A 19912-nucleotide genomic window follows, 5' to 3' on the forward strand; every position below is an offset into this window, starting at 1 on the left:
GCTCAACTCTTCCCACCCCCCACCCAGGCAAAAGCCTGTGAAAGTAGGAAGCCCTTTCCTTGCAGCCCTGAAGGTCAATAAACTAGGCTTCTTTCACACCAAACAAAAAGACTTTGTAAGATACACTGAAAACATCAGTGAAATGTGATTGACATACAGTTTTGGATGGATTGGTAAATACCTGGTGTCCCTTAAACAAAAAAAATGTTCATCTAAAATCACTTGCAAGATTTACTATCAGTTTGCTTTCATGTTGTGGTTGACCAGTTTGGAATTATGTGAGACCTTGGTTCTTTGTTTGTTGAGTCTGTGTCCTTTTATTATTTTGTTAATCTAAAACATTCTTACACGGTAAATAGGACAACCTGATTATGCTTGTGTTTTGACAGGGTTATATATTCTCCTGTTAGGCGTATAAGGTGAAGATTTTATTGCTGTTGAGATATTAGTGAGATTTTATTGCGTTTGAAATATTACAGCTCTCTACTGGTGTTTTATAACGGGTTGTAATTTTATCCAGCTAAAAATATAATTAAGTAAACAGCATTTTGTTAAAATAATGAAAACATATAAATAAAGAGCATTTTTTAAATCACGAAAAATAGTTAAGAAGCAGAAATGCTATCCTTTTCATGGACAAAAATAGTCAGTATTTCCCTTTCTTGCTGATGATCCCAGTGCTACTTACAAAAACTGAAACACACACAAGAGCCAATAGTTAAGCATTATATATATTTAAAATACTGACAGAGGCGGGCCCATTGACTTTGGATTTATGCGAACTGCCTTGCCTTGCAGTAACATGTCCGCACTTTCCCCCCCCCCAAATCCACCATTCCAACCTGAAGAAAAGTCCGTGTCTCCGGCTTAGGTGCTAAAAGTCCTTACATGGGCAGGGAACCGTTTCCCTGGGTGCCTGGTTTTGATTTTATTATAACTGGCTGTCCCGTTTTAAATTATGTTTCCCCTTATCCTTTTGCTGGGGCCATGGGAACAAGGGAGACTAAGTCTGGCATTGGGGACAGAGCAGGGGGACCGGAGGGGGGGCTCACTCCTCCAGGCACTGGGGTGCAGACAAGGTCCCTGCCCCGCCCCCGCTGCCTGTACCCCGCGTGCGAGCCGGGTCTGGAATGCGGGGCGGACACATTGAGGACGGAGCGAGGCCTAGATGAGCCAATAGGGTGGGCGCTGCTCAGGAAGGCTCCGCCCACTTCCTCGGCTAGATCCCAGCCGGGCGCGGGGTGGCGGGCGCACTCCGCTTGCGGCGCTCGGAGCAGCCAGCCATGGCCGGCGTGCGGGAGAAGGCGGCAGCTTTGAATCTCTGCGCTGTGTACAGCCCGGCTAACAAGCCCCCGGGTACGGGGATGGGCGGGAGGGAGTAGGGGAGTGCGGGCTGCCTGCCTACCTGCCTGGCCGGGACTCTCGGACGCTGCCCTCGCTCAGTCCTGCCGGTCCCGTCTCCGCACGCACCCGCGTGAAAAGCCGCTCAGAGCGGGGCTGTGTCTGCGCAGAGGGAGCAGGAGAGCAACGGGGGTGGGGGGACGTGTCCTTGAACCCTTGCACTTAGGTCTGAGGGCGCTTTCCTTGAGGGGCCCTGCAAGGGTGGGGCTCACGCAGGTGTGTGTCTTCAGTGACCCAAACCCATTCCTTATGGTGGTGTCTCTGCCCTTTGGGGGGCAAATCTCCCAGTCAGCTCCATTCTGGGGGCAGCAACGGTGTTGTGTACTCGGACCCTGGCACAGCATACTGTGGTGTCACTGTTTTTTATCCTGGTATCTGAGATGTTCCTGACCCTAGCAGCATTGCTCCTTAGCCGGGTAGGATATGCACCTGGCTGATTATTTGTCCTATCGACACTATTTCAGAGCTTGCCTGGAGTTTCCTGAGTCCCAAACTCATGGAGCAAAGTGTTTCGGCATAGGCGGCAAAGCATCTCTGGGTTATATGCCAACCTTCCAAAGCTGCATATTGAGACTCTCTAGTTTTGTCTCTATTAACTGGTAGAGATTCAGAGGTACTTACAGACTGTAATCAAGTCATCCCTTAACCTGCTCTTTGTTAAGCTAAATTGGTTCAGCTGCTCAAGTCTGTCACTGTAAGACAGGTTTGCTAATCCTTTAATTGTTCGCGGCTCTTCTCTGAACCCTTTCCAATTTATCAACACCCTTCTTGAATTGTGGGCACCAGAACTGGACACAGTATTCCAGCAGCAGTGCCCAATACTCTCTCCTCCTATTCTAGATTCCCCAGTTTACGTGTTCAAGAATTGCATTAGCTCTTTTTGGCCATGGCATCACCTTGAGAGCTCCTGTTCAGCTGATTATCTACCACAGCCCCTAAATCTTTATCAGTCACTGCTTCTTAGGATAGAATCCTCCATCCCCTGTAAAGGTGGCCTACGTTCTTTGGACCTAGATGGTTGTTTTCATTTAGCCATATTAAAACACACACTGTTTGCTTGTGCCCAGTTTACCAAGCAATTCGTATCCATCCATGTCAGTGACCTGTCTTTATTATTACTACTCCCCCAATTTTTGTGTCATCTGCAAACATTATCAGTGCTGATTTGTGTTTTCTTGCAGATCATTGATTAAAAATGTTAAATAGCGTAGGGCCAAGAACCAGTCTCTGCAGCACCCTATTAGAAACACATCCACTCAGTGATTCCCTGCTCACAATTATGTTTTGAGTCAGCCAGCTTTTACTCTGTTTAATGTGTGCCATGTTAATTTTATATCACTCTACTTTTTTTTAATTAAAATGTTGTGTGGTACCAAGTCAAACACCTTTACAGAAGTCTAAGTATATTACATCAACACTATTATCTTTATCAACCAAACTTGTAATCTCATTTAAAAAAATCAAGTTAGTTTGATGGGCTCTATTTTCCATAAGCCCATGTTATTGGTATTAATTATAATACTCTTTTAATTCTTTATTAACCGAGTCCTGTATCAGCTGTTCTGTTATCTTGCCCAGGATCAATGTCAGCCTGACAGGCCTATGATCACCAAGATCATCCTGTTTTATCCTTTTTTAAATGTTGGCACAGCATTAGAATCCCCTCCCACCCCGGTCTTCTGGAGCTTCCCCAGTGTTCCAAGACTTCTTGAAATCCACATTAACAACCTAATTTGGTTACAAGGATTATGAATGTGATGCCTCTCTGCCCCATCTCCAATGGTATCTGAGTGCCCCAGAACACAAACTGACACCAGCAGGTTTCTACTGAGCAGTTATTTTTTTTCTAATGTCAGCTTTATTAGTATTAAACTCCACATTCAGCTCAAAGTTATCAGTCAATGAATATTGCTGCTACAAGGGTATGTGCTGCTGGATAGCCGTGACTGACCCAGTGGACGTTGACAATACTTTCTTAACTCCTGAATTTTGTTTCCATAAGTGAAACAGGGCCATGTATTTAATAAAAGGAGAGATGTTATAACTCTGCTGTATGATCCATTTGGCTGCTTGTGGAAGTTAGTATGTGTAAATGCTACAGAGGTTTGGGGGGCATGTGTATACTAGAGAGGATGTGCTTCTTACCTGCATTGGTGGGATTTCTATCAGAAATGTGTATGAAAATTAACAAGGCGAACGTATCTTCTCCTCCTTCTGCCACACTCACTGGGTAGTGTGTAGTAATAGGGAGTTAGCTAATGGTAGCACAACTCCTTTCTAAAAAACGGACTAAAGAAATTGTCCTAGCATTGTTTCACAGCGGGATAATTCTGTGCCATCCCCCTCCTGAGATGAAAACCTGTAAACCGTTTCACTTGATAGGCCTTTTGTGCAAAATGTTACAGCATCTAGATTTAACAAAGTTTACAGCTCAGGTAACTTCTTTTTAAAGAAAAAGAAAGGGGGGGGGGAGCACACACATGCTATTTCACTCCTCTTCCCACCAAAATTGGGAGTCAGAGAATTAGTTGAAAATAACTTCTCCACTGTAGTCTCTTCTTTAAAAAAGTTTCTTGCACCCAACCCCCCCCCAAAAAAAACCCAACCATGACTAATACAATGAGAAAAGAGTAAGTGAATAGAAACATCTGAAAACAATTATTTGTCATAAGTAGGCCTGTCAGTTACTAGTGTGTAACTTGCAGCAACTTCAAAAGTGGCAAGCTAGTAATATTCTGCAGCTTTTCTTGGGGACTGACTGGCTATGTCAATTAGTAATAGGAATATGAAGGTTTTGCTTCTAGATTATTGGTCTGAATCCAAGCCAGAGTTGTAATGACTGAAATCTGTTCCAGCTGATAGGTGTTCAGTAGCATTTATGAGATAAATTGATGATCTTGGACCAGTGCTTAGTGGACAAGTGTCCAGAAAACACCTGTCCCCCTTAATTAAAAAAAAAAAAAGGGCAGGGGGAGGGAGTGGGGGTTTGGCATCCTGTTGGCAGCCATAGCAGAGAAGCCAGGGAGTTCCAAACATGCAACTGCTGGGATTATAGGGTCCATAGTTTTTAACTTGCTGGTGGTTTTAAATTCTGGAGAAGGTAAATGTCAGTGTAAGTGGTCCCCTATATATAACCCATGTTGGTTGTCAGTGGTGTCTTGAACAATGTACTTTGAGTGGAAAATCACAGGACGCTTCCAGTTAAGTGGCAGGAGAACTTTAGCTGTGAATAAGTAACCAGCTGAGGTGCTGGGGGATAGGGCATGCAAATATACACTGGTTTCATGCAAAGACTCTTTTTTTTTTTTTTCTTGGCTGAGTGGTAGTCTACCCTGAAGAGAGTATATAATTCTGAAAAACTGCACAGCAAGCTATCAGCCTGTCAAAGTAAATGCCATTACTAATGCTTTCCCTGTCCTTCCACCATTAGGTTTCAGCTTAGCACAAAAGCCATTTGGAGCAACATATGTATGGAGCAGCATCATCAATGCACTTCAGACTCAAGTGGAAGTGAAAAAGCGGCGACAGAACCTGAAATGCTATAATAACTGTTTTATTGGCTCTGATGCAGTGGATGTCATCTTTGCTCACCTCCTCCAGAACAGATATTTTGGGGATGTAGATATTTCCCGTGCTAAAGTAGTGCGAGTGTGTCAAGCACTGATGGATTACAAAGTGTTTGAGGCAGTTTCAACTAAAGTCTTTGGAAAAGACAAACGGTCTGTGTTTGAAGATAGTAGCTGCAGCTTCTATAGATTGACAAATGTACCTACCCCAGAAGACAGTCCATTTGAAAAAGAATACGGGCTTTGTACCCATCAAAGGTTAGTACTCAATGGTATGAGAAGATAAGATGCTTTGCAGTGGGGAAATAATGCTATTTTTTGTGGGTTGTGTATTTAGGTTTTCTTGAAAGGCATCCAGCTGATTCCTTCCATCCACAAAATCAGTAGCACATGGGTGGCTGTTACCTGTCGGAACCACATCTTCAAATGGGGAAGTTCAGTCTCCATGTCAGTTCAGTCCTTGCCTTCTCTGTCCAAGCAGTCACAAGGACTGAAATCAAGGAGCTAGTTGTGGGGAGGAGGAGATGGGATGCTTATCCACTAAGAAGTGGATTGAGACCATCAGTCTCATCTAATGGAGGTATCTGATCACTAATCACATGGAATAACATTCAGTCACTGCAATTCTGGTGTGGATTTAGGCTAGTAATCCAGAGGTTGTCTCGTTACCAATTGACTGAGCCATGCAGTCCCCAAGGAAAACTGCAAAATTATTATTGTCTTGCCACTTTTGGAAGTCCCTAGCTGTTAAAAGGACTTGTGTAAAATTAGGCCCTAATTTACACATTTTTTAAACCCTTAAAACAATTACTTTACGTATATAGAGGTCTGTCTTCTGAGTAGCTGCAGTTGTAGCCCACACTTCTGCAAAGTTTGCACATACAACCAGAAAGCGAGACAAATACGGGTAGTCTTGCTGTCCATAGTTAGATAAATGCAAAAAAAAATTTACCATCTTAAAACATATTCCTATGTTGATGAATGTTTGAAAAAATGTGATATATAAATGTTACTGGGCCAAATTCGTCCCTGGCATATTGCACTGACTTTATTTTTGGGATGAATTTGGCCCATTACCTTTATGCTTCTATCAAGCAGTCCTTTTACTTCCTATTCCTAACTGCTTAAAGTAGAAATGATTGGCCAGTGGGAGTTGCTATGGTATTTCTCCCAGCATATGGTGGATAGCTGAAAAGAAGGAAAGACATTCAGATCCAGGAGGCTGACTGGAATCAAGTAAAATATGGAAGTGGGTAGAGAGGGAGCAGGGACAGAAGGGCTAACAGCCTACAAGCATTTGTATTCACGTTAAGTTTGTCTCACAGGCTGTCTCTGTACTGCCTTAACAATGATGTGTTGCCAGTGAGTGGCTACCACCTCTTATTGCTTCACAAACTATATCCTAATTCCAACAAATCCTTCACTGGGGGTGTGTGCTATGTCTGGAACATCCCATTCTCCTGCCTTTCTCCCATTTTTCAGAGGTCTTTTTGGAAGAGAACTCCCTGCTGCTACAGGGGGACCTGCCAATTCCAGGCCTGAACGGGGCGGGCAGGGGGGAACCAGTACACACACTCATGGCTCTTAGCTGGGTCCTGATAAGTGGCTACGTCTATATGTGTTGCCTCTGTTTGGAAAGCTTTTCTGCCTTCCCTGTAGTGCACTGCTTTCATGCTCCCTGATATCTGTGTAGTGTAGGATGGAGAGTAGTAGCAGTGAGCTAGGGATATTGGTGACTTGCTTTCTTCCCTCCTCTCTAGCACTCTGTGCAGCTTTGTCACTTAGTGCTGTTCTGTTTTGACTCCATGAACAAGTAGTAAGGAAGTGAAATGAATCTGTTTCCCTTGTATTGTTCAAACTGGAGCAGAGCAATGAGAGCAAAGGAAATTTTAACAAGAAGCTCACCGAGGCATTTTTACTCTACTTTCGTCAGTCTTTAGGAGTTGTGTGTGTGCGTGCACGCTTGCGCGCGCGCGCGCTCTCTCTCTCTCTCTCTCTCTCTCTCCCTGCCCTCCTCTCCCCCTCCCCCGCTCCTGTTGTTCTGCAGTGGCATTCATAAGATTTTTAAAAATAAAGCTCTTTATTGATTGGCACCAAGGATAGTCACTGTTTCATGTGTATAGATTTGATTTTTAGTAAGTAAATGGTCCCTTATTTCTGAAGTCCTTATGTTGGATCACACTTTCTCTTTGTCTCAGACTTGAGAAAATGGCATTTAATTCTCCTCCAGTCAAGTCAGAAAGCTTAGAAGATCTCTGGGAAAACTTGAGTCTAAAACCTGCTAACGCTCCCGAAGTAAACCTCTCTGCAAGTTTGTCTCGTCAAGGTAAGCCAAATAAGATGTCACAACTACCTGTGGGGCGAGGAGGAAGGTGGTAATACTGGTACTGCAGGCATACACCTTTCCAGTCTTAAACTGGAGGTTAGATGTTAAACTAGACTCTCTTCAGTGTGTTTATGAAACTCAAAGTTCAAAACACAAGAAGAACATTGTGCAGTGAAGTTTTGTTTTAACTTAGATTCTAACAGAGATCCGTTATCTCCAGTTTAAACAATACATCAGTGTAGAAACTTCTGAGGGAGAACACGCCACTGTCATGGGCTGGCATAGATTCAAACTGGAGTCAGAAATCCTCCCTGTTTGTCATGTAACATCTTAAGCTACAGTCACACCTGACTTCAACATGGACATAACTCATTGTTGGCTCAAACCCTCTTCCTAGCCCCCAAAATGTGCATATGCTCTACCCAGTCTCCAGCCTTTCCCCTTACTTGCTTTAAATGAGAAGGCTTAAAATGGTGGCTGACAGTTCGTGTTTTCTCACTCAATTTAAACTGCTTGTAAAATTTAGATTATTGCTAGATATTTCCTTCTTTGGCTTGATTAAAATATACTTCCTGGAAACTACAGTAGACTGGTCTCTTTAGTTTTCAGTTATGGAAGCCTAAAATGTGGTAGGGATTTACAGCTAAGAGTTATTGTTTGAGCTTCAGAATCGTCAACAAACCTTTCTTCAGAAGCCCCTATGAGTATGAATTACCTGACTTGATTCCTTATCTATGACAAAGATTGCTTGCATGTTAGAGTACAAAGAATGTAAAGCATTTCAGACTTATCCAAAGGTAATTCTCCTACTCTAACGGCTAACAAAACAAATTCTTTTATCTTGCTGTGATAAAGTGCACTTAAAGTTGATAAGGAATCCACTCCTTGTTACTGGAACCCCCTGCTAAGAGAACACTGAAATCTCTTAGAGGAAAGAAAAATATTGTAACTTGTATAATCTTTCTTGACTCTTCACTTCACTAGCAGGATCTCACTGCATGTCTTTATACACTCCAACCCCTCCCAGTTATTAATGAAGTATGGCAAGAACAAACAATTGCTCGTCTGCTGCAGCTTGTGGACCTTCCACTTCTTGACTCTTTACTTGAACATCAAGGGGTTAGGTCCAAGCTTCCCCAACCCAAGAAGGAGGCGGGATACATCATCACAAGCAACTACATAGACAGAGAAATTCTCAAGGCTTTCAGTGACTCTCAGTAAGTAGAACCTTATTTAACTATGAGGGCAGGAAGCATTTTTGGACCATTCTCTTCTTACTTCACACACAAGTCTAGCACAATGGGCCTGTTTTTGATTCATCCATAGGCACGACAGTAAAAAATGTAATAAAATCAGCCTCTTATTGCATGAAAGACAACAGGCGTGGTAGCTATCTATCAGAATTGACTTGGTTGAATAGTGATAGTTTGCTAAGCTAACATCAGATTCAACAGAGACCATTACTGCTGAACCCTGGAAGGCCTGTGAAAGCACTGATAGTTAAGTAAGGAACAGAAGTGCCCAAATGTCTTAAAATGAACTTTTTAAAATGGCAGCAAAATACTACTGGTTTTTCATTTGACTTAACAAAGTGGTGAATTCTCCAGTAAGCGCCATCTTATTACATGGAGATGACAACACTCAAAATAGGGTTTAACTTTCCAACACTTGTAGATTGTGAACAACACACAATACAAGTCAAGAAGCTATTGGACAGAACTGGAGACCAGACCTGGGACTGTGTTTAATGATTTCTCCAGCACAGAGAGATAAGCTTGTCCATCAGCCACCTTCAATTATGGTCTATTTTTATTCTAAGTAAAGGGGTTTCTACACATGGTGAACTGACTTTCTTTTAGCCAATCATCCTTTTAGTGCGAGGTGGTAGGAACTTTGGTTTGATAGGAAACTTTTGAGTTGAGCCTATAGCAGAGGTCCCCAAACTGTGGGGCGTGCCCCACAAGGAGGGCATGGAGGAATGTTCAGGGAGTGCCTTGCAGGTCCTGGGCCAGCCCCCCCAGGAAGCCCAAGATCCCCTGCTGAACCAACTGTGCAGTAATAGAGGGGTGTGTGTGTGTGTGTGTGTGTGTGTGTGTGTGTGTGTGTGTGTGTGGACAGATTCCATTACTGGTAAAGGAGGATGCAATAGGAAAAGATTGGGCACCATTGATCTATGGGGAATTAGAATTATAATTCATCCTCTTCTGCTGGAAGAATTATTCCAGATATGTCATTAAAATTACAGCATATAATGGAAAATCATCTGGAAAAGAATTAAGCGCACTCTCCCTTTTAATTTTAAAGTATTAACAGTGTAATCTTGTAATGTAGTTTATTTTTAACTAAGGGCTTGGTCGTAATTGTATTACTGCTGTGTCAACTCCCTGAGGTTCTAAGAGGTTAGCATTGTTCAGCATGGAATTAAACTAGTCTTACAACTGAAGTATGCAAATACAAAAAGCATGCCTAGGTATGCAGTAAGCCAACATCTTCTGCCTTAAAATTATTAAATGTAGTTTTTTAAGGGTTAGCATTTCTGATCCGAATAGGTGCTGGTAAGGTCTTTCAGAGTGGGGAGAAATTAGACAAAGAAAAGCACCTGATTAGAGGAGGTGACAGTAGACAGTGAGGATAGGTAACAACAAAACATTTTACTTAACCATACTGCACAACAACAAGAGAACCCCTAAAACTAAGTATGGCTGTATAATTCCTTCTTTTGGATTTTGGAAACTCTTAATCCACCATGAGTGAAAAGACTAAAAATCTCTTCAGTATACTTAAGATATTTCAAATACTTAATCATTAGTTTAAAAAAAGCTTAGCCTGAAATTGCATAGTCTGCTATTAAAAATACAGATTGAAACCCTGTCCTTATCTGTTAAGGTCAGATCAAAGTTCAGGAACCTCTGATTGGGTATGGTAATTACACCACATACACCTAATACATAGAATGCCACTTTGACTTGGCTTGAAATACTTATAATCTCATTTAGCTGGACAAACAGAATCCTAAACTCCAGTTTTGAAAAGCAAATAATGGAGGAACAGACTTTTAAACCCTTAACTCGATCCTAAACTCTCAGTCTAGGTTCTTAGGCTTTGCCCATTACTATGATATCTGAGCACCGAACGTATTTTCATTTACTGGTTTGAACGTTTACATGGACGTATTTGCAGAGTCTTTTGCCCTCTGGAGACAAAATTCAGCTGGCTGACTGTTTCATGTCTGTATCTTCATACAATTATTTCTTGGTCTTTGGATAATGGTCTTTCTTTCTAGGACTGATGAATGGCTCTCTGCAGCAATCGATTGCTTGGAATATCTTCCAGATCAAATGGTGGTGGATATAAGCAGAAATTTGCCTAGTCAACCTGATAAAGCAGACACATGGAAACTACTGCTGTTTGATACCATTGGTAGATACTACAGCCAAAAGAAGGAGCCACTGTTAAGCCATGCGTCTGACATCCACGCAGGAATTGCAGAGCTGTTGGGTAAGTGAAAAGAAATGAAGCTGAGATCCCAGGTTCGTCTGGTGAGTGACAGCAGGACTGGGTACTTAACTGTCAGGCTTCAGGTTTGACTGCCGTGCTACAAAGGTATAAACTTTAGTCCTAAAAACTAAGGCTATGTCTATACTACAGCCAATCTTGGCAAAACTTAGTCGCTCAGGGGTGTGAATATTCCACCTCCCCCCTCCCCCCACCCGGGCGACATAAGTTACACACTGACATAAGCATCCATGTGCACAGTGCTGTGTCGGCGGGAGAGCTTCTCCTGCTGTCATGGCTTCTGCTGCTTGCGGGGGTAGATTTTTTTTTTTTTTTTTTTTTTTTTTTTTATGCCAGTGGGAGAGCATTGAGCATTTTCTCCACATGCACTGCAGTGGTGCAGCTGTACTTAAATAGCGGTGCAGCTGTGGCCTAAATTTTGAGTAAGAGAACTCTAATTTAGGAGCCTGAGGGCCAGATTGTCTACAGCTTTACACCTGTGCAAAGTGAGTGTGAAACTCTAACATTCGGATGTGACTGTATTTTATACCTACTTTACACTTTATGCAAGATGTAAAGCAGTAGAGAATCGGGCCTAACGTTACCATATCTACTTCCATACAACTTCATTTTGGTGTATCTGTATTGGTCTGTTAGAATTTACTGGGTGTTCTTTTAAGCCTAGTTTGGTTTTCTTTAGGTAGATATGTGTATATCACACTGTGGATAATATCTTTCATTTAAAAATACTTCAGAGGTGAATAGCCTAATATGATTCACTTTAAATATGGCTATTTGCCAGGATGGGCAGGGATGGTGTCCCTAGCCTCTGTTTGCCAGAAACTGGGAATAAGCGACAGGGATTGGGTCACTTGATTACCTGTTCTGTTCTGTTCATTCCCTCTGGGGCACCTGGCGTTGGCAGACAGGATACTGGGCTAGATGGACCTTTGGTCTAACCCAGTATGGCCATTCTTATGATTATCTCTGCCATCTCCTCCTCCAGCTGCTTCCACCATCACTGCCTCAGTCTCTTCTAGGTTTAGCTTTAGCCAGCTCACTCTCATCCATGCCCCAAACTTGCCTAGACTTTACCTGAAGTGCATCATCTGAATCAGACAAGATAGAGGCATACAGCGGGGAGTCATCAGCACATGGAAAACACAGAGCCCCATCTCTCCTTACTAATCCTCTTCTGAAGTGTGCTCGCTATTCAGAGAGTTACTGGAGGAGATTACCTTTAGTCCTGTGTAAATTAACTTTTAAATATTCAGTTCAATTGGTGCCAGTCAGAACTTTAGAAGTAATTCCCTTTGAAGACTCTACAAACTGCGTTACATTGTGTGTGTCTGGCACAACTGGCGGTCACGCCGATATCTTCGCTATTTTTGTAAAGTTGCCAAAGTTGGTTGAGTTGTAGAGTCAACCTTACAATCTTATTTTGTGGAATGTAAATTGCTAATTGAAGTTGACAGAGTGAGAGCTCTTAAATATGAGCGTAAAGAGTCTGCGTGTCGAGTGTTCTAAAACGGCAAGCCAAACAGTCCCGTCACCAGACTTGTCAAAACTGATGATCATGGTACAGGTGGAAAACATCTGAGTATCCAGGTGAGGAAGAAGGGGGTGGGGGGGCAATTGCTAAAGGTTGTTTGAGCATAAATGCAGCCTGATAGTGGCAATGATCATGTGTCATTTAAGAATACTGAAGAACTTAAAGCAAACTGGCCTCTGAAATCATTCAGTGCATAGAATTCTATAGAAACTGCCTGACGTAATACAAATGCAAAAATGAAATTATTTCAGTTAGGTGGTATGTTTAGTTTTGTGTTTATCTCTGTTAGTATGCGTCCTGTTGCCTTATAGGTTCAAAGCTGGTATATAATTTAAATATTTTTAAATCAACTGATAAATATTTTCCATTATAAACCTCAAATCTGTATAAATCTATGTACAACTGCATAATCTAATGGGGAAAAAATAGTTTGCTTGCATAGAGACAAATTACTCCTAAATTTTAATACAAGCATCAATTACCTTTCTAAAACAGCAGCAGAGTGAAAGAGAAACTTGCTGTTTGCCCTGTGGATATGGCCTGGTCTATGCTACAGAGTAAGGTCGATGTATGGCAGCTTACATAGATGTAACTCTAAGTGTCTACACTGAACTGTAGCTCCTGCTGATGTAACTCATCCACTATGCTGACTTAACTCCACCTCTGTGAGAGGCGTAGCGCTATGGTCAATGTAGTTAAGTCAACGCAGTGTCCGTGTCGACAGTGTGTTGCTTATATCAATTGTTGTTGCTTTTCAGAAGCCATCGCACAATGCTCCACGCTGACAGTTAAATCGGTGCAAGCGCTCCTGGCGGGGACGCACACTGCTGACGCAAGGAGTGTAGTGTGGACATACAAAAGTGATTTAATTACTGCGGTGGCTGTGTCAGTGTCAGTGTAACTTTAGTCAACTTAATTTGGTAGTGTAGACTTGCCCTTAGTCTCTGCTTAGATATGTCTAGCTTAATGGATAACTTTATCCGTTTGTGTTTTTTGTTTGTGGTTTTTTTTTTTTTGGTTGATTTACTAAAAATTAATGTTTCTGGACTTTGATCTTTTCAAAAAAGAAATCTAATAGGAGCATGAACCTATTCAACTTTGTATTTTGCCCCAGTGAATGGAAAGACAGAACAGGCTTTAGAAGCAATTCAGCTCTACTTGAAGCTTTTGGATAGTCAAACTAGAGAGGAGTTTAGGAGGCTGTTGTACTTCATGGCTATTGCAGCACATCATTCTGAGTTCAAGTTGCAGAAAGAGGTAAATTTAACATCCAAGATTTCTAGCACTCTTATAACTTCCAGCAGATTTGTAATATCTGGGGGGATTTACCTGTGTCGTCTTATAATTCAGTGTTGAAAGACTGTATACTAAAAAAGTACGCTAAAATGAACAAGGTGATTTTTTTTGTTAACCATATTTATTAAATAAGAAAACTATAGCGCTACCCTCTGACTATTCTCTGTCGCTATTTTGTAGAGTGACAACAGGATGGTTGTAAAAAGAACATTCTCTAAAGCTATTGTCAACAATAAAACTTTATCCAAAGGAAAAACTGACCTCCTAATTTTGTTCTTGGTGGACCAGCAAAAAGACGTTTTAAAGGTAAGACTGAGAAAGCAGCCACCTTAGACATTTGAACTAAACTACATCTCAGATCTACCTAAAACATTAACCATAGAAAATATTTGTATTTTCTACTCTCTTGTTCAAGATCCCAGCAACATTACATAAAATGGTTAGTGATAAGCTGATGGCTGTACAACAAGGACAAGATCCTAGTAAGGATACAGGTAAGTGTTTTAAAATTGCCTTTTAGACTATAGATAATGTTTTAAGTCATTCTCTTTGTAATCTGGACAAATATGTAATTTCACTAAAAATGGAGTCTGAGACTGCATCAAAGGATCCTTTTTAAAACTGGGTGTGTCATGAAAGGTACAGAACCATCTTAAAGGCGAACATACCTGTAAAATCTACAGCAGGGGTGGGCAACCTTTCAGAAGTGGTGTGCCGAGTGTTCATTTATTCACTCTAATTTAAGGTTTTGCGTGTCAATAATACATTTTAATGTTTTTAGAAGGTCTCTGTCTATAATATATAACTAATCTATTGTATGTAAAGTAAATAAGGTTTTTAAAATGTTTAAGATGCTTCATTTAAAATTAAATTTAAAATGCAGAGCCCCCCAACTGGTGGCCAGGACCTAGGCAGTGTGAGTGTCACTGAAAATCAGCTTGCCATAGGTTGCCAACCCCTGGTCTACAGGGTGGCTAACTCTGTCCTATTGCTTGTAAATTATCTGACTGTCTTTCACATGTCTTTAGGCTACACCTTCTGCCAGAAACTTGATCAAAGTGAATATCACCACAGTGTACAGAAGACCACAAAAGCTGAGCTGTTATCTTTGCTAAAAACTATTGATGAAGATACAAAAATCTCTGCCAAGGAGAGAAAGAAACTGTTAGGTCAATTTCATAGTAGCAATCCAACTATTTTCATGCAATATTTTGGTGATAGAGTTACTAATATGTGTGTGTAATTTAAAATTAAAGAAATGTAATCTGTACAATAGTTTATATTAATATGTCTTTTTAAAAGATTTTGTATTCATCCACATAATAAAATTATTTTGAAGATTAATGGAATTTACAAGTAATTAATCAAACTAAAAACTATAATCTTGGGTTTCAGTTGCTTTTATAAAGCAACATGTATTTATGGAACAGTTTGAGTGCTCATTTTAAAATTGTTGCCTGTCTGATGGCAGAGAAATCTGAAACCAAGAATCCCAACTTCTGTATTATTTTTAATATTACTTTCTTCAAACATGGAAGTAAAATCCTGTGACAACGGAAAACGAGTCACTTAGCAAAAGTATTTGCTTCAGGCTGTCTGGGACTGGTTTTGGGGTTTTTTGTTTTATTTCTCCTTCTCCAGCAATTTTTAGAATCTTGAATCTTAGTCTAATCTAACTGCCCTTGTAAGACATAGTTCAAGGTAACATATCTTTTTTCTTTTTTTTTAATCAATGCAGTACCACAGTAGTCTAGAAAACTATGTAAATGCTTGTTCCACAACCTGTATCAAACTGCTAATTGAACTGTTGTCATGTTAACATGACTCATTGTGCCAATTTAAGTTTAATGGGGGAAATGACTTGATCATTAAGGGCCTGATCCTGCTGTGTACCCTCAACTCCCACTGACTTTAATGGCTTTAGAGTTGCTGTAGAAAAGATTATATTTAGTTGTACCTGGATATCAACTGGCTTAACAGAAAAGCAAGCCTATGAGTGTTTTAATGAATCTTGATTACTGCAAAATAATGGTCAGTGGTGGGGTGCTCTTAGTATGAACTATCTAGCTACAGTTAGTGATTTGGAACAAACACAAGGATTTTGAGTTCTACAATGTGGGCATGTGATTTGTCCACATAAATCCACAGTGAAACCCTGGAGCCTGCTATGTATCTTCCTATTGTGCTCTTAAAGATTAGAGAGGGAGCGTAGTCATCAGTCTCCTCAATTATTTGGAACCAATTTTTGCCCTTACTTGGAGTTGAGAGGGTTTCACCAAGCTATTGGGGCTTACCAGTAAAAACCGCTTCCCTTCATTATGTATGTCCCTTGCTGTACAGTAACTCTAAATTGCTGTCCGCCTTCATTGGTGTGGAACAATGTAACTGAGAAACCATCTACTATTTAATTTGGCAGAGTAAGGATGGTTAATTAGTGTGCCATAATGCAAATAGCCATTGGTTACTGAACTACAGAGGCAAAAAAGCTAGATGGCTGCTCCTGCAGTTCCCAATAACTCTCTACTCCTTGGCTCCTAAACATGAATTGTCCTGAAGAAAGATCAATAATAGTTGATGCTACTTAATGGGTCTGAAGTCAGTTAACTTTCGGACACAGTGTTGATTCAGTGTAGCTAAAGCAAGATAGGCTATTGCTATATTTTTCTTATTGGGTTACTTTCAACTACATTAGAGACTGAACTGTGCCTAACAGCTGTGAATCTGAGAATTCATGACATGCCATGTTTAAAATATGGCAGATCATTGAAATGGTCTTTGTACTGACTCAAGATCAGAGTGAGTATTGTGAAATGGATCATTCAATTGCCTAAATCCAAGCCTGTTTCTGAAGATGTCCATAAAGTGCCTCATCTTGAAGAGAGGAGTGTATATATACTCTTATTACAAAATGCACATTGCTGTTCTTACTGGTGTACTAGGTAATGATCGCATACAACACCTCTATGCAAATATTACATAATTTTTCAAGTATCAGAGGGGTAGCCGTGTTAGTCTGAATCTGTAAAAAGCAACAGAGGGTCCTGTGGCACCTTTGAGACTAACAGAAGTACTGGGAGCATAAGCTTTCGTGGGTAAGAACCTCACTTCTTCAGATGCACTTCTTGCATCTGAAGAAGTGAGGTTCTTACCCACGAAAGCTTATGCTCCCAGTACTTCTGTTAGTCTCAAAGGTGCCACAGGACCCTCTGTTGCTTTTTATAATTTTTCAATAATATGACAGCTCCTCTCCCTTCCATGAAGCCATAGAATTTCATATACCATGGAAGTCAAGATAAGTATTGTGCATAGGCAGTGATCCCCATTAATTCAATATATAATTTTCTGTGCAAGAAATGGCTGTTCAGGCTATGCTTATCTGTATTTTTGCTTCCATTTTGGTGGATTTTTTTTAAGTGAATTGATTGAGTACTGAAACCACCTTATTGCATACTGGGAAAAACAAACTAGATGTGAGGTAGTAGGATCCAAGACTCCATCCTTCCCTTCCTAGTCCCTCTTCCTCACACTTATTTGAGGCAAAGAATAATTGTTTCCTCTCCTTTCTAGAAGGGTTACATAAAAAACAAGAGTTAGCGGTAGTTATCCATTTTGAAAAAGCTTTGGTAGCAAGTGACGAGGCTTATTTTTGTCAAGCAATATTAATATTGCTACATTTTTAATTTGCCAGTTTTAACCTGCTACGACTACCCTAGCTCTGGGGGAACTGTCTGTGCCCATTTGTACCAAACTTGTTCTAAGAGCTTCCTCTCTTCAAACTGCCTTAATAGTTGATGTAATGGGGCAAGAAATACCATGTATGGTGGCTCTTATGGTGTAGATAACTGTCAATCTGAGTGTCTCAACTAATTTTACAGCTGCCAGCATGCACTTAGAGTATTTTCATATAAGGAACAGCTGATATTGAGTAATCTGGGGTTGAGTGCAAGGAAAAACCCAATAATACTTTCCTTCTTGAGAAGGAAGATATTGTCTAGAATATAATGACCTTCAAAGACTATCCAGGCTTGACTAAATACATTCCTTTTCTTTATTTGGCTATAGATTTATGGAGAATATGTAATTATATACTGTACTGATACCTTTTTTCTTTTTTAAATTCAGGAACTTAATCTAGAGCAGTGCTCCCCAAACTTTCTACATCACACCCTCCCTTACCCCTGTCCACTGCCCCTCCCAGAGTCTGGAGTGGGGCTGCAGCTCTGGGAGCAGGAGATACAGACAGGGGTTGGAGGCTGGCAGCTGGGGGCAGGGCTGGCAGCCAGGGTCATAGCTGTGGGTGGTGCTCCCTCCCTGCCCCCTATGGGGGCTGGCCTACGCTCCCCTGTCCCGAACACTCCTGTACGCCCCACCCCACAGTTTGGGGATCTCTGATTTAGAGCCATTATCCAAATATCTGATTATTGAAAAAGGCAGAAATAGTAGTAAATGAAGTGGGGAAATCCATAACAATGGTCCAGAATTCCTTTAGAAAAAAATTATTTACCTTTTCTTTCCAAAAAACTGCGTTGTGATGGAGTGTAAACCCCCCTAGTGGCACTGAAACAGTTAAAGGGACCTGCAGGGAGCTCAGTTAGCGCACTGGCTGCAAGTGTAGGCTGGGCCAGGACAAATGAAACCCAGCTGGAGCTGGCTGGCTACTATGATGGGGCTACAGGACAAAAGGAGACAGTTTCTAGGGGCAGAAGAGGCCTTGTTCCTCTCCTGTAGTGACACTCTGAAGTCAAGAGGGACATGGAGCAAGCTCTGGTGATGAGCCCTGATTTCGGACCTAGACTTCTGGGAAGCATCCTCATTGGAATAGGAGAAAATTTAAGAGGGATGAAAAGTCAAGCCCTAGAAGGACAGAAGTTAGTGTCAGTTTATATTTTTCAGTTGGGATTTGTTGAAGGATGCTAGGGAGGAGCCTGGCTAGGCCCTGCCAGGAAAGAAGGGTGAGAGTTGAGAGGCGGTGGCACCTCAGAAGAATACAGGTACACAGTGGGCCTAGGAAGGGACTGTAGGAACCCTGCTACCAGCCTGACATAGCAAAAAGTCCAGGGAGGTAGCTGGGGGTAGGTCTGAATTGACAGCCCTTGCCTGCTCACTACAGGGTCCCTGGGCTAGAACCTAGAGGAGGAGGGCTGTCTGGGTTCCCTTAACAGCCATAAGGGAATGTGGTTTGAAGCCCCCTGATATAAGGGGATAGGGACTCTTGAAAGCTGTAAGAGGGGGCTGTAAGGACCACAGAGCCCAGAGTCAGGGGATGAAGACCCAATTTAAAGATGTCTGATTCTTGTTTGGATTCTGTTACCCCAGATTGGGGGAGGAGGACACGATATGAACTGACTGCAGGCCTTTTCAGGAGATGAGGCAGACCACCTCAGGGCCAGAGCTGGTGGTAGTGCTAGATGAGGAGAGCCTGCTATGCCACCCAGCCACAAGGAGATAGTAATAGTTACTCTGCATTCATCCTCCAACAGCTTTATAACTTGAATGCTGTAATAAGTCTAACTTTGTCACTGTTAAAATTCTTTTCTATCTTGATCCTATGGTTGGGGTCAAGTATCGGGGGTAGCCCTGTTAGTCTGTATCCACAAAAACGAGTCCGGTGGCACCTTAAAGACTAACAGATTTATTTGGGCATAAGCTTTCGTGGGTAAAAAACCTCACTGGGTTTTTTATCCATGAAAGCTTATGCCCAAATAAATGTTAGTCTTTAAGGTGTCACCTGACACTTCGTGTAAGTAAAAAAAGATTGTTATATGGTAGGTTATCTACCCTAAGGGCTTTTAGTCTTCCATTATAAGACCTTTACTGAATCAAATAACTATAGCTTAGTTGGAAGGAAAATTATGCACTTTAAAGAATTAAGGGACCAATTTTTTTTAACAGAGGAAATACGTTTCCTTTTCTATATAAAGTCTTTATTCATAGCATGTTGGACGTGTGGTTTTTTTTTTTCTTTTATAAAGAAAACTCCCCCTCCCCCTCCTCTTCTGTGGCTCCGGTTAGAAATGTGGAGGAGAAGAGGGTGTCTTAGAAAGGGTTCATGCCAATTTGATGCTTTGAATGGGTTTCACCCTTTTAAAACGAGAGAGGTGTTTTTTACGTTTACAGAAGACACAAGCGTACGAGGAGTACTAGAGCCGCCCCAGTGTGTGTCCCAGCGCCACACCCTGTGCGGTAAAGCTGGCTAGGCCCTGCTACTTCGGAGGGGAAATATAGGGAAGTTTTCCCTACTTCTGACCAGAAAGTCAGCACGCGATATAGCAGCTG

General features: G+C 41.5%; 1 protein-coding gene across 2 annotated transcripts; it reads left to right on the plus strand.

Annotated features, from left to right (window-relative positions):
• Nucleotides 1–1266: 1266 nt before the first annotated feature.
• Nucleotides 1267–14969, plus strand: DEPDC7 (DEP domain containing 7). 2 transcript variants are annotated; one of them, XM_034768639.1, is made up of 9 exons: nucleotides 1267–1356; nucleotides 4832–5225; nucleotides 7166–7293; nucleotides 8321–8510; nucleotides 10577–10791; nucleotides 13455–13597; nucleotides 13817–13942; nucleotides 14019–14130; nucleotides 14665–14969. In XM_034768639.1, the coding sequence occupies exons 1-9, from the start codon at nucleotides 1284–1286 to the stop codon at nucleotides 14877–14879; spliced, it is 1596 nt and encodes a 531-aa protein (XP_034624530.1). In that variant the 5' UTR covers nucleotides 1267–1283; the 3' UTR covers nucleotides 14880–14969. The 2 variants fall into 2 exon arrangements, with proteins under 2 accessions (XP_034624530.1, XP_034624531.1); XM_034768640.1 differs by having other exon boundaries at nucleotides 14052–14130.
• The last annotated feature ends 4943 nt before the right edge of the window (nucleotides 14970–19912 follow it).

This window comes from Trachemys scripta, chromosome 4 (assembly GCF_013100865.1).
Source record: "Trachemys scripta elegans isolate TJP31775 chromosome 4, CAS_Tse_1.0, whole genome shotgun sequence".
NCBI classification, from domain to species: domain Eukaryota; kingdom Metazoa; phylum Chordata; order Testudines; family Emydidae; genus Trachemys; species Trachemys scripta.